The 14,731-nt window shown below is 40.8% G+C and overlaps 1 protein-coding gene across 2 annotated transcripts in view; it reads right to left on the bottom strand.

The window, feature by feature from the left end:
• Nucleotides 1-14,731, bottom strand: part of RHOBTB3 (Rho related BTB domain containing 3) — a 56,003-nt gene that overhangs the window by 29,003 nt on the left and 12,269 nt on the right. For both annotated transcript variants that reach the window (XM_067731263.1, XM_067731264.1), the window contains exons 4-6: nt 9,185-9,339; nt 6,010-6,121; nt 2,942-3,307 (exon numbers count right to left, since the gene is read on the bottom strand). In XM_067731263.1, coding sequence (XP_067587364.1) covers nt 2,942-3,307; nt 6,010-6,121; nt 9,185-9,339 — 633 coding nt within the window. The remainder of the gene's footprint in view (nt 1-2,941; nt 3,308-6,009; nt 6,122-9,184; nt 9,340-14,731) is intronic.

The following is a 14,731-nucleotide window of genomic DNA, read 5'->3' as shown; positions in this document are numbered from 1 at the left end:
CTGACCCTGTGCCCTGAGACTAATAACTGGGTTCCTCTCCTGGGCCTCTGGGCTGAATTCCAGGCCCTTATCCGCTGTGGCTGGTCCCAGTTCTTCCAAGAGCAGATGCTGCAGCTACTTGTGATCCATGGTTATCAGCACTGCCTGGAGACTGTTGGAAATGCAGAACCTCATGCCCCACCCCAGTCCCACTGAATCAGAACCTGTACATTAACAAGATCGCCAGGTGACTTGTATGCACTTTAAGGTTTGAAAAGCACCGGTCCAGATGATGGACAAGCCGCAAGACCAACCAACTACCTATTGTCAGAATGTTGGCCTTCCTAAGGCTGAGCTCCAGAATAACAGGGCCTTCTGACTGGACTCCTGTCTTCCCACCATCACCAGAGATGATCTTTCTAAAGCCCAGTCTGATCATGCATAAAATTCTAGATCAGCTTCTAAGGACAGCAGGAAGAGCTCCCACTGGCCTTGCCAGCCTCAGCTCCTTCCAGCCATCACCTCCCACTCTGTGCTCCAGCCATGGAAACTACCTGTGGTTCCCAGAAAACAGCACTCACCAAAAATTACATTTTCATTAATGCAAGTTTCTCAATATATTAATTTCTTTCAAAATGCATCAGAGTGAACACATGAAAAAGTTATAATGGACTCTGGGGAAGGGGATTGGGGGATGAGGATAACTTTTTCTTTTCTTTCCCTCTTTTTTCCATCTGCAAGTATTAATTTTACAATTAAAAAAAAAAATTACCCCCTAGGAGAAAGACAAGCAGGTTCTGTCACTGGAAAGACATCTAGCTATTTTATTGCTACCATATTAAAGAGGATAAAACTGACCTCAAAGTGTTTGTGTGCCTTTGAAAGTATTTAATGGATACTGTGGTAAACTTGCTAAATAATTTATAATTTCAACAGCAAACTCATTGAAAAGAAAAGCCAAACACTTCCTTCATGGTTCTCTGACATATCATTAAGGACTTTTTTTTCTTTAACATGTAAACATTTTGGTTTTTCAAAATTAGTCTTAAATTCTGAACTGTGAGATTCTAAGTTTAAACAAAAATCCATAGTACTAAATGAAGTCTCTAACTTATCTGGTTTATTCATATGATTCACTGCTACTAGAGTCTACTCACTAGTTCAACCAGCACTTACAGAGAAGCCTCCATGCTGAAGGCACTGTGCTGGTATGCTCTCTAGGAGTGGTTATTTATGCCTTTTCCAAGCCAATATTCACTGAACAATGGATTTAATACCTACCATCACATTCTACTCCAATATGTATATTTTTAATCCACTTAAATCTGCATGCTGCAACTGTATTTTTCACAACCATTAATTTTTATTTTAACTTTTAAAACTAAAAACAACCCAAATGAAAAAAAGGGAATTCTTAACATCAATCATTTCAACTGAAGGCTACCCAAATCTTTGATGCTAAATAATACTTTTTTCTTTATTTGTAAACTTTTATAAACTTGTCATCAATCTCCAATTCTGAAGTCTAAAAACAGATCATAAATGTTTCTCCCGACACATTGCAGAGAAGGATCTACTTCAACCTAATAATTCATCAGCACATGATTCCAAGTAGAAAAAGAAAATTAAAGAAGAGAGAAATCTGGGACTTCCCTGGTGGCGCCATGGTTAAGAATCCACCTGCCAACGCAGGGAACACAGGTTCAAGCCCTGATCCGGGAAGATCCCACATGCCACAGAGCAACTAAGCCCGTGCACCACAACTACTGAGCCTGTGCTCTGGAGCCCGTGAGCCACAACTACTGAGCCCACGTGCCACAACTACTGAAGCCTGCACGCCTAGAGCCCGTGCTCCGCGACAAGTGAAGCCCACGCACCGCAACGAAGAGTAGCCCCCGCTCACCGCAACTAGAGAAAGCCCGGGCGCAGCAACGAAGACCCGATGCAGCCATAAATAAATAAATAATATTTTTTTTAAAAGAGAGGGATTCCCTGGTGGCGCAGTGGTTGAGAGTCCGCCTGCCGATGCAGGGGATGCGGGTTCGTGCCCCGGTCTGGGAGGATCCCACATGCCGCGGAGCGGCTGGGCCTGTGAGCCATGGCCGCTGAGCCTGCGCGTCTGGAGCCTGTGCTCCACAGCGGCAGAGGCCACAGCAGTGAGAGGCCCACATATTGCAAAAAAAAAGAAAAAAAAAAGAGAGAGAAATCTTCAGAAAATGTATATTTAGATGCTTACTTTAAAAATCACTTTACATCCATGCTTTTCCATTCCTATATAGGACACTTAGATGTGAGACCTTTAGTTCATTTGCTAAAATAACTCATAAAGAGTCTAATTTTTAGAATATACATGCTACTCAGTTTTTTAAAGGACAAGAAGAAAAACAATTGATAAGCTGAATATTACAAAGAGCACAGTAAATAAAAGAAGTAAAGTCTAAAATAATCATAGTCAAAGTTGATCAGATCTCAGCTTGAACTAACTTTAGACTAACTTTAGCAACTGTTTCTAGTTGCTAAACTGAATGCAATGACCATGCTAACTTCTCTCCTCAATTCCCTCCAAAATCTGGGTCAAACAAAACAAATGAATAAGTAGCTAAAGACACTTATTTTCATATATACTTGAAGTATTTTATTTCTTTAAAGTTAAACTGGACAATAAATTCTTGTATTTTCACATTTTGGAGTTTTTTAAAAATAAAGTACTAACATAGCTGTTCAATAGGAAAAGAGATTATTGTTTTTACAAGTAGATTTAAAACCAAGGCAAGGAAACTTGTAAAGAGACAGAAAGCTTGGACCAATTCCTATCGATAAAGCAAATACTACTTAATGTATAATCGTCACCTCAGATGGTAGGAAGAAAAGAAACGTGAAACCAACCAGTATACCTGAGACCACAGGCCATACTTCATTTCAAAAGCTTATGAGAATGTGCCAGAACCATTTGACAAGATACCTGAATAAATGAAGCGCAGAATGTCCGATAAACAAGAACAGAAGAGGGCATCTTTAACAATGACTCGTAAGGGTGGGTTGCCTGGAGACTCCTGGCTAGCACCTGGAAACGCAGGATCTCTGTTTATAGCAAAGAGATCCTGGGTAGTTCGGATGATACTGGAATCCTGAATGTCAGCAGGACTCTTCACATTGAAAAGCAGCATGAAAACATGGCTGACGGCACAGAGAACGATCTTGTGAGCCTCAGCCACTTCCTTTAAATCTGGGTTGTAAAATACCACGTCCACGCACTGGCAGCAGAACAGCAAGTTATTTAGGTCAGCATTATAATGTGATGCTTCAGCCTTCAAGACAGGCATTTTTTCTGTTTCAAAGAAGAAAAAAAATAATAAATTATTCTTTAGGTCTATGGGCCCCCATCATTTCCGGTTTATTTTAAACACAACAAAACAATATTTTTTAGTATTATTAGGTTGAATTATATGAAGTTGCCAATATTTGGCCATTTTTGACCTATAAAACAGCACTTTCTGTATAGCTCAATCTAATTATGAACACATATAAACTAACTATCCAGGGATTAAAACAGACACACAGAAATACTGTATTTACTCTGTGTAGTGCAAATGAAAAATGTACTAATGCCATAAAGAGCATTTCTCACTATGTGTGTCCCAAAATAAAATTTTTCTCCAAATACTGAATTTTAGTATGTTGGTTGCCATCATCCTTTACTTTCACCTGATGAAAAAACTCAAAGAAATTACTGAATAAATTCTGAAGAACCCAACCTCACATGTGAAGTTGTTTTCTTTCTGGGACTAGAAATGGAGGTGGAGGGATAAATTGTTAAAACTGCAGCCGTTCAAAGCTAGGGCTCAGAGTCTTAGACTCTACTGTTTGAAACCATCGTGAACATTTTATTCTGATGCTAAATTTGTTTTTCCTCCTAGTAAAACACTATACTTCCCGAGAACCAGCTCCTTCCCCTCAGCACACCTCAGGGAGATTGCTGTTAGGCTCCCTGAGTTCCAAGAGGGGATGTTACCTTCCATTTCCTAGCGTGATTGCTAACAAAATTAGATTAGCCTCCATCAATGCAGGACCTCCACACAGAGGACCACACTCTAGGCCCTCATCATAGGTCCTAATTGTGAACTCTCTGCAACAGCTGCGCTGAGGACAGTGTGATCTGTGAAGGGTTGCTTGAAGGTTATGCAACCATCTAAACAAGTGCAATTCAAACTTCTTCAGGAATAAAAATTCTTTATTCTAAAGCAAAACTCCTGTCTACAAAATGGACAACAACAAGGTAGGCTGGGAGGCAGACTCTTTCTGCATTGTACCCTACCCAGCCTCCTCTCCACTGCCAGAGGCACCTTACAGACCCTTAAAGTCTGAGAACAGTTTGAAAACCATGTGCCCCAGAGCCCAGGATCTGTCCTTAGAACAAGTCAGCACCAGAACAAATGTGTACTCAGACTGGGTTATGTTCAGTGTGAACCCAGACTGGACCCTGGGTTACAATCTGTGCAATTCCACATCTCTCCCATTGGAAGGGGTACAAGAGACAGCCTTGTGGAAGCTGAGGCTGTACTGCTGACAGGACACTCCTGAAGGCCCTGCCCACTATCCCACCTAGCATTCCCAAATGAAGACCCACAGGAGAAACTCCTTTTAGTGCTAAATGACATGAAATGCTTTGCTTTCTCTGAGGAACTGGTATGTTTTCTCTTCTTGATTAATAAGAACTAAGAAATTATCTGTCAGTATTATTTATTTGGCTATTCCCCACTCCTCTTCTCATCCAGAAGGTACTTAAGGCTCCAGTGTTTGCTACATAACAGACCACGTGGCCCCTTTCACTGTGCACACCACAAAGTGCAAAGTCAATTTAACGGTCTATGTATTCACATTTTTTAAAACTTGGAATTGACTTCCTGTACAAATCTATACTTTCCTGGTTTGTTAACTTACATTCATTCATTCAACAAATATTTATCAAGTACCTTTTAAAAATAATATCCATAATTAATTGACCTGAATAGAGTATTAGTCTACCATTGCTATCACAAAATTATGCAATAAATTCTGATAACAGGGCTTCCCTGGTGGCGCAGTGGTTGAGAGCCCACCTGCCGATGCAGGGGATTCGGGTTCGAGCCCCGGTCTGGAAGGATCCCACATGCCGCGGAGCGGCTGGGCCCGTGAGCCATGGCCGCTCAGCCTGCGCCGTCCGGCGCCAGTGCTCCGCAGCGGGAGAGGCCACAGCACCACAGCAGTGAGAGGCCCGCGTACCACAAAAAAAAAAAAAAAAATTCTGCTAACAGTTGATGTAATTTTATTTATTTTTAACTATTGTCTTCTAACCTTGTATTATGAACATTTTCAAACACACAAAAAAGTTGAAAGAATGATACAATGAGCACACATATATCTTGCCCTTAAATTCTATAATTATTAATATTTTGTCATTTTTGGCTTTATCTCTAGATTTTCTCTCTCCCTCTCTCACTCACGAACCATTTAAAAGTAAGTTGTAATCATCAGGATAGTTCAGTTCTAAATACTTTCACATTTATCTCCTAAAAATAAGGACATTCTTCTATTAACCACAATACTATTATCGTACATAAGAAAATTAACAGTAATTCCATAATATCATCTAATTTCCTGTCCATATTGAAATTTTACCCAACTGTCCCAAGAACATCTTTTAGATGTTTTTATTGAACCAGGATCCACTCAAGTTTCATGCATTACATTTGGTTATTTCTCATTAGACTGTAATCTAGAACAGCTCTCTACCACACACACTATTTTTAAGAATACATAGGCTCAAGTTTTCAAGACAACAGTCCTCAAAATGTGGTCCAGGTACCACCTGCTTCTGAATCATCTGGGAAGCTTATTTAAAAATCAGATGCAGGCTCCATCCCAGATTTACTGAATCAAAATGCCAAACGAGTCCCGAACACACTCAAAATTGAGAACAACTGCTATGACTTCTGAAATGATCTACAATAAATATCAACTGAATGTCTAGACATTGGCTAATAAATGCACCTGGTTGTTCAAGCTGAGGTGGTCTAATTCCGTGAAACGAGTTGCTCATTTTCCTTTTCTTCATTTTTTCACTTGTCTTCTGATTTAAAGCTTGAATCATAAAATACTCCAACTAAAACATGAATCAAATTTTAATTAAAGCTCCAACGAAATGATGTATCTGACATGATTATTTGTACCCCAAACCACATCTGCCGTGTTTTTAATGCCAGTACCGACTACATGTATGCTTTAGCAGACACTTTTAAACAATTTGTTTTATTAAAAAAAGACAAAAATCTTTCAAGTAGAACAGATTGTGCCTTGTCTAAACATAAATAAACTATCAATCAAGCAGGAACTGTATTTTCTCTTGAATAATCAAGAAAGCCAAGCAGTACAACTGTGTGACTGCCAATAACCATCTTGTGGGCAACCACAGCAACTAATACTAGAGAAATTCAAGGCAAGAACAGATCTGGCTCTATGCTACATACACCCGTATCAACTAGGAAAGTTCACACGCACTCTACTTTTTTTCCTGAGTAAGTTACTTTGAAATACATCATTTATTTTATAAATTAAATATCTTAACCACATGCACTTACATAGCTCTAGGCGTACGAGGCCTGGGGCAAAAGTACAAATGGAGGTCCACATACCACATACCTAAATATTTAAGCATTGTAAATCAAGAAAATAAACTGTTACGTAAAATATATTCTATCCTCCTGCTTTGACCAGTATGTCATCATTAAAGCCTGGAAAGCCAGGCTCAGATTTAAATTCTTAGAGTCCTCGGAGTTTCATGCAGCATAGGGAGAGCTGGCCCCTAACTCCTGGGACCGAAAACCACCCCTCCTCTTCTCTCCCCCTCCTCCAACACACACCTGCTCACCTGAGGAGGCTGGTGCATACAGGTGGACATCCACACCTATACAACCAAGCTCCATCCACTGTCCCCTCCCCAACTCCTCATATGCAGTCACCCCTCAGCCACCACTCAGGACTAGGGGTGCAAACACCAGCCATGCAGTCCACCTTCAAGAGGACAGACCCAGGAAAGAGGCTTGTACAGACCTGGGAAATAGATTCAGAGCCAGCTGGTCAGAGAATTCTGGGGTCCCGGGTTTGGGAGCATGGTTACAGCACTGTTCCACAGAACTCTCTGCTTTGTTTTGATGGAAATGTCCTATAACATTGGTGCTAATCATCGGAACAGTAGCCACTAGCTACATGTAGCTATAGAGTACCTGAAATGTAGATAGTTCACCTGAGGAACTGAATTATTTTTTAACTAATTTAAATATAAACAGCCACGTGTGGCTAGTGGCTACCACATGGATGATACAGGTCAGGAAGGGAGCTACTAGCTGTAGTGGGCACATCCCCGTGGCTCCATCAACTCGTGCTCTATGGGAAGGGGTGCAACCCCCTCCCCCTGGAGGACCAGATAAGGCTTTCTAGAGCTCCACGGCACATGCCACCCTTGCCCAGGTCTGAGGGTAACACTGCACAGCTCTTCCTCCCCGACTCTTAAACACAAGATAGTAAAATGCTCCTTTCACTCTGACATTATCACTCCATCCATATTCCTGCAAACACCATTGTTTCTTACACTCAAGATCCCAGCTGAAGTTTACTATTCAAGAGTCTAAAACGAGACCTTTCTCATCTTATTTTCATATTCTCATTAAGTCTTGAGTTAGCGAAAAAAGAAACCGCCAAGTTTTTCTCCTGACTTCGACCACATCTTCAATTCTCATCATGCCTCCAACACTAGGTGTTAGGAACAAAGAGAAACAATGAGAGAAAAGAAGAGAAAGTGAGAGTTGGGAAATGCGAAGAGCGATCCTGAGAAGTTCAGGGTCAGGAACCTGGAAAGGGGAACCAGGAGACCAAAGGCCCCCAAGAGCTCCATCTTCTCCAACAAATGAAACCAGACTATCTTCCCCGACACACCCACAACTCCCTAGGAATTTCAGGGAAATGTAAAATTCTTAGAACTAGGATTTTTTTAAGCCACTACAATATAATCAGCTTGACAGAAAAATTATATTTCACCCCTCTTTACCTTTCTACCCACTGCTCATCACTAAACAAATAAGACAGAAGATTCTCACAGTCATTGATAACATCAATTGTGAGTGTATCTTCCTTAATGCTGTATTATTGTTTCTTTACATTACTGAATGAATAATAGCCATTTATATTTGACAGAAATCAGAACTATTATATTGGGTTCTCATTTTATCTTTGGTTCTTATTTGGAGTTGAGTAACTCTAGAACAAATGAAATTTCTCTGGTCATCTGTAGAAACCTCAACATTTTGACATGAATATATACAATGAATAGCCTGGCATACTGGATAAAGTACTTGATGAAGAGCTAGGGAACTGATGGAGAATCCAAAGTGCTCCCGTTTAATGTGGGGTTTACTTTGGTTTAAGTCTCTTGTCAATGTTTACTAGATTTGTCTGTTGAAAGGAGTCACTCCTTAGAGGGTTGGAAAGAGAGTTCCAAAGTCAGTAGTGCTTAAATGATACAACTCCACAGGTATTCTCCAAGGGCCACGCAGTCCTAGTGTCGTAGGGTAGGCGCTGTGGGCTAAGGTGGGCCTCAAAATGCCTGCAGGACCCAATGGATGCCTCTGCAACACAGCAACAGACGCTGGCTCCCCACTACCTGTCTAACAAGAAGCCATTTGTACACGTAGTTCCTCTGGATATTTTTTGAGCTACAGCAAAATCAGGAGTATATGAAACCTTGCCGAAGCACACATAGTGAAGAAAAATCATTCTTCTCAAGTAGCAGACAGAAATGAAGGAGAACTTTCAGGCCCTGCTGGTTCAGGTCGCCAGGCTCATCAAGCTGTGTAAAGATTACTAAATCTTTTCACTAAAAGTGACAAAATGTCAGTTGCTAAACAGACATCACGGGTTTGTGTAAAGTGTCATCAAATGGAAAATTCAAATTATCATGTTAGACAACAGAAAATGTTTCATTTGGAGAGAGAAGCAAACTTAGAGAGCTTTACTCTGACAAAACCTTTTTTGTATTTGCTCCCGTTTTATTTCACAAGGTTAAACACTAATCCTGCTTTTAAAACTAAAGTTCTAATTGATGCTATGGAAAACAGCTAAAGAGCCAACCTGACAAATGACTCTAATTTATGTGACTGGAATTTCCACTTACCACTCCTCCAAAATATTTTCCTATGTAGAAGTCATCAAGGCTGTGTAGTTCCAGATAGGTGGCTCCTAGTTCTTTAGCAAGTTGGATCCCTTCCGTCGTACTGACACAGCTCCCTCTGTCTGAGGTACACAGTGGGCATGTGCAAGGTAACTCTTCTGAGAAAATGAATATGAGGAACAAAGACTTTTGAAATTAAACATGAAAAGATGTACCTAGACAACCTGGACATTAAACAGCAAATTAAGAGCTCATGCCAGAATCACACTTCAGGGCCATTTAATATACCCACTATTCACTAGACTCTGAATGAGAAGTGTCAGTGATAACAGCAAGGTCCCTAAAATAAACAAGCTTTAAATGCAAGAAGAATGAATAGGACCTTAGAAAACAGAAGAATTTTTAAATTCTTAAATGAATTTAAGGTGAATGAATATTACCAAGGCTATTATAGTAATTAGACCAATCAGACGGTAATGCCAGGTCTGCTTCCTTTTATACAACCTTGACATCCGGAATATCAATACAAAATCAACAACCTGACTGCCCACAGAAACCATGGATTGGAGCTTTTTTTTTTTTTGTAATAAACTTTAAATATATTCACTAAGTTTGAATAGATCTTATACTTTTATTTTAATAGAATCCTCAACTTGACCTCAACCTCTAAGGCTGCAAAATTGCCAGTCTTTGTAAATTGCATATGAAGTACATTCTTATTCATCCACACATTTCAATTATTGAACTCTAAAGCATTCGACTGCAGAGATCAAATCCAGTCACTTTTTATCTTCTGCTTCAAAATTAAAAAATTAAAAACTGAAGGAATAAAAAGTAATTACTCAAAATGTGAACTGTCCCAAGAGTCATGGCTGTACCACGTACAGATCTATGGCTGGGAAGGTTGTACGTCAACCCATCTCTAAGGACACACCTTCATAACGCTGAAAATGTATGTTCAACTCCATATCCGTCAGCCAGCTTTGTTTTGTTTCATGCTACATTATCAGATATGTCATTGGTCAAAAGGCAGCCAAGTTAAAAGGGGGTAAATCCGTTTCTAAAAGAGCATTTTGTTGTAGGCTGGCTTCCCTGAGAAGCAGACTCTGAGATGGAGACTGATGTGCTGGAGGTTTACTCGGGGGTAATCTTGAGAACGTCTCTTCTCAAGGGTGTAGGAAGCAGGTCTGGGCAGAGGAAGAATTTGAACTGCAATGCTGTTGCAACAGAGACCTGAGCCATTTGACAGGGGCCTCTGGAGCTTTGATGGCCCTTTAGAGTGGTTCTCCATACAAAGCTGGGCCTTTGTATCCCTACATCAGCCAGTAATTAAAGGAGGGCTGCCCTGTGGAGGGAGCAAAGCCTTGGGCAAGCGGCTTCTATCAGCACAGGGATAATGCCTGGAAAGGGACTCAGCTGTTCACCATCAGCGGCCTAAAGACCAGGTAACTGAGGGAGTAAGTACAGTGGTCCTGAAAGGGCATTTAGGCTACTCCCCACCACAGCATACACAACAAATGTCCTACCAATGAACTGCATAGAGATGGAGCAAATGTATGTACACATGGTGTGCACGCTAAGGATATTCAGTGCACGTGCATACTATACATGTAACATGCACGTGTGCACATACACATACGACTTAGATAATTTAGCTTCACTGAAAGCATTTTGAGCTCAGAAACCATGTATTCACATCCTCATTTTGCAGAGGAGGAAGCTGAAGCTCAGAGAGGTTAACTGACTTGTCCAACTCTCCTTGTGTGTTAGAGATGGAGAAACAATACAACTGTTACTTGCTCTACCTGATAAGGAGCCATCAAAAGATAAGATAAAAATTTAGTTTGAGTAAAAAATTATTAATTCCAAAGATGTGGTGATTTAAAAATGAAGCCTTGGTTTCTCTAAATTATACAACAAATCCTAATCTGAGTTCTTGCATTTACTTTTTCTAAGATCATTTTTGGTTCGGAACAAATAAAGTTACCAACACAATTTAGCCTATCTTGAAAAATAACACATTGGTATTTCACATTCTTTACAAAGCCTTCATAAACAGCGCCTTTGATTTTCTGAAGACAGAGATCTTCTTATGACTACAAAGCTCTCCTTATGCTGATGGAATGGGGTGGGTAGGCAGATCATCTTATTAAACTTTATTTCTGGACAAAAATAAAGTCAGCAGTGTGTTGAGTGAAAAATTAAGAGAGCATAATGTAAAATAATGGCTAGGAAATAAACTTGGTTTCAGGGAAAATCCCGCTAGTGTCAGGTTTAACCCAGCTGAGCGGGGTTTTCCATTGTGGGTAGCAACAAGCATCTTACCAACCTAGAAAGTGCCTCCTTAATATCCAATCATTATGTCTCCTCTATGTCACAGAAGACTTTTTTTGTTGTTGTTCACTTGCACCCAAAAGGAAAAATGCCTAGTCATTACATATTAGGTAGGAGAATCAATAAAACATTATGGATTAAATAAACCTACATTTAGCATTTCATCAGGAACAATGAGAAGACCCAATATAATCTTAAATTGTGGTGCCTTCTTCAGGACTCGCTCCTATGAGGCTACCTCAGAGTCCTGGAACTTCAGAATCAGTGTTATTCTTCTAGTTAACACTGTAGTCTTTTATTTTTTTTTCTTATATATTATCTTTCAAGGTGTTATCACAAAATGTCTATTATTTTTAAAAGCAAACACAATGTAACTCTTGAATTAAAATGAATGGCATCTCTTTCAAAGCAATGGACTTGAGAACATATAGGGTGATTCTTACAATCTTGCCAGTGCTTGAGATTCTTAGAAATCCTTTGAGGAATTCCAGCCTTGCAATGTACTAGGCATTGTCAGAGTTCCAAAAAGAAAAGATAGGATGCCCGCTTTCAGGAACTTAAGGCTATGAATACACCTTTGTCAAGTCTGGAGAAAAATTTCTACTCTAAAGATAGATTCAATATTTAGTAAAGCCAAAAATTTATTCAGAGCCAAGTATTATGAAGACACACACACAGTCAAGCTTGTCAAAACATGTATAACAAAGGAAAGAGATGAGACTGATTGTGTTTGCTGAAGTTGTTCTTAAAGGAGCTGGAGAGAGGAGTTACCAGAACACCTAGCACAGTTCCACAGACTGCAAGGGATTGGAGGAGGGAGGAGCAATACGTGTCCTTGAGTTGAAGAGACAGATTTAGCTTTGTAATCACATCTTACAAGGTCAATTAATTTCATCCTGTTAGTGAAAATGATCTTTTCACTTCTGTATATCATTCATAAAGCCATTCATTCACTCACTGAACAAACTGAGCACCTACCACACCTCAAATAGCAGGGATATAAAGATACACAGATAAATGAAACTCATGGTCAACTGAGCCAAGACAGATACGACTGCAGGTAATTATAAGTACTGGGGCTTGCTTGGTGGTGCAGTGGTTAAGAATCTGCCTGCCAATGCAGGGGACACGGGTTCGAGCCCTGGTCCAGGAAGATCCTACAAGCCGCGGAGCAACTAAGCCCGTGCGCCACAACTACTGAGCCTGCCCTCTAGAGCCCACGAGCCGCAACTACTGAGCCCACGTGCCACAACTACTAAAGCCCACGCACCTAGAGCCTGAGCTCCGCAACAAGAGAAGGCACCGAATGCAAAGTCCGAGCACCACAACGAAGAGTAGCCCCCGCTCGCCACAACTAGAGCCCATGTGAAGCAACGAAGACCCAACGCAGCCAAAAAAAAAAAAAAAACTAAAATAAAGGTGTACAAAATCACCATAGGAACAGAGGAGAAGAAATTAACTCTGCCTGGGGGATTGTGAAAGGCTTCACAGAAGAGGCAACGATTTAAAGGGTAAGGATGAATTCGCTATGCAGATATGACAGGGGTTGTGCTGAGGGCCAGTCCACTCAGAGCATGACACAGTATAGCACATGCTGAGGCCTGAAGGTGAGAAAAAAGGGAAGACATCGCTTCCACTTTCAAGAGAGCAAGCTAAGCCCACACTGCAATCTCCTCTCCCTGCCAAATCACAGAAATCATGAAATAATGAGGGGGAGGGGGAAGAGGTGGGAAGGAGAAAGGAAGGAAGGAAGCAAGGGATGGGGGAGGGAGAAAGAGAGGGGAGAAAGAGAGAGGAGGAAGGGAGGTGTGCACATGCAGCAACATTCGAACATTAGGAGAGACTCTCGTCAGCCCAGAAACTAGGAACACCTGAGGGGCTGCAGGCAGTACGCACAGGATGACCAAAGAGGGATGCTGAGGCTTGGAGGACAGATGGGACCTCATGCACTGCAGCAACATGTAAGTGCTCATTGCCTCATGAAGGGGGTCGAGGAGGAGACCAAGGGCAAATGAGGGGAGGTTAGCTGGAGGACCCCAGCAGAAGTAGAGAGGCCCATGGGTCCTAGAGCAGCCCAAGCCTAAGATGAGCCTGGAACATCTGTGCCAGAAAGCAAGGAAGGACTCAAATTAATTGGAGACAGCATGAAGAGGCTCCCTCTAGGCAAATTTGGGGTAACTGGAGTATCAGAAAGAATAATGAGAAGAATAGATTATAAAATACTGAATTTAAAAATCAAACCCGTGGGGGCTTCCCTGGTGGTGCAGTGGTTGAGAGTCCGCCTGCCGATGCAGGGGACACGGGTTCGTGCCCCGGTCCGGGAAGATCCCACATGCCGTGGAGCGGCTGGGCCCGTGAGCCATGGCCGCTGAGCCTGCACGTCCGGAGCCTGTGCTCCGCAATGGGAGAGGCCACAACAGTGAGAGGCCCGCATACCGCAAAAAAAAAAAAAAAAAAAACAACCATGAATCATAGTGACTCAAAGAAAGATGTGGGAGCAGAGAAAAGGGAAAGCCCTATTTACAGAAGAATGCCAACTAATAAGTGTAGAAGGAATGATAAGAAATCACTATTTTGTAACCACAGCTATCACAACTGAAGGAATCATGCAAAATAATGGGCTTGGATTCTTTAAAAATGTCATGAAAGATACCCCACCCCCCAAAAAAGGCTGGGTGATTGGGAACTGTTCTGAATTAAAAGAGACCAGGGAGACTTGACAACTAAATGCAATGCATAGTTCTTAATTTCATCCTGGATTAAAAGAACAAAAAACAATAAAACCAGCTTTGGAATACGTGGAAAAATGTGAATATGGGTTATATTTTAAATAATAGTATAACAGGTAATAGTATATTTCTTGAGTGATGATTGCATTACGGTTAATAGGAAAATGGCTCTGTTCTTAGATGAGACATGCTTAATTAATCAGGATTGAAGAAATCCCATAATGTTTACAATATACTCTTAAATGGTTCAAACAAAACAAAGTGTGTGTGTGTGTGTGTGTGTGTGTGTGTGTGTGTGTGTTTGTATTTGTAATTTCTGGAGTTCACTGTCCTATTCTTATCAAGTTTCTTGGATTTGAAATTTTGCAAATAAAAGTTAGAAAAAAAAAAAGAAGGAAGTTTCTCAAGATTTTAAAGAATTGAGTACCATGATCTGACATATTCTAGAATGATTATTCTGAGAGGATTCATTTCAGAAAGAAGCCAA

This window comes from Pseudorca crassidens, chromosome 3, assembly GCF_039906515.1.
Source record: "Pseudorca crassidens isolate mPseCra1 chromosome 3, mPseCra1.hap1, whole genome shotgun sequence".
In the NCBI taxonomy this organism is placed as follows: domain Eukaryota; kingdom Metazoa; phylum Chordata; class Mammalia; order Artiodactyla; family Delphinidae; genus Pseudorca; species Pseudorca crassidens.
This window is presented reverse-complemented; position numbering and strand designations above follow the sequence as displayed.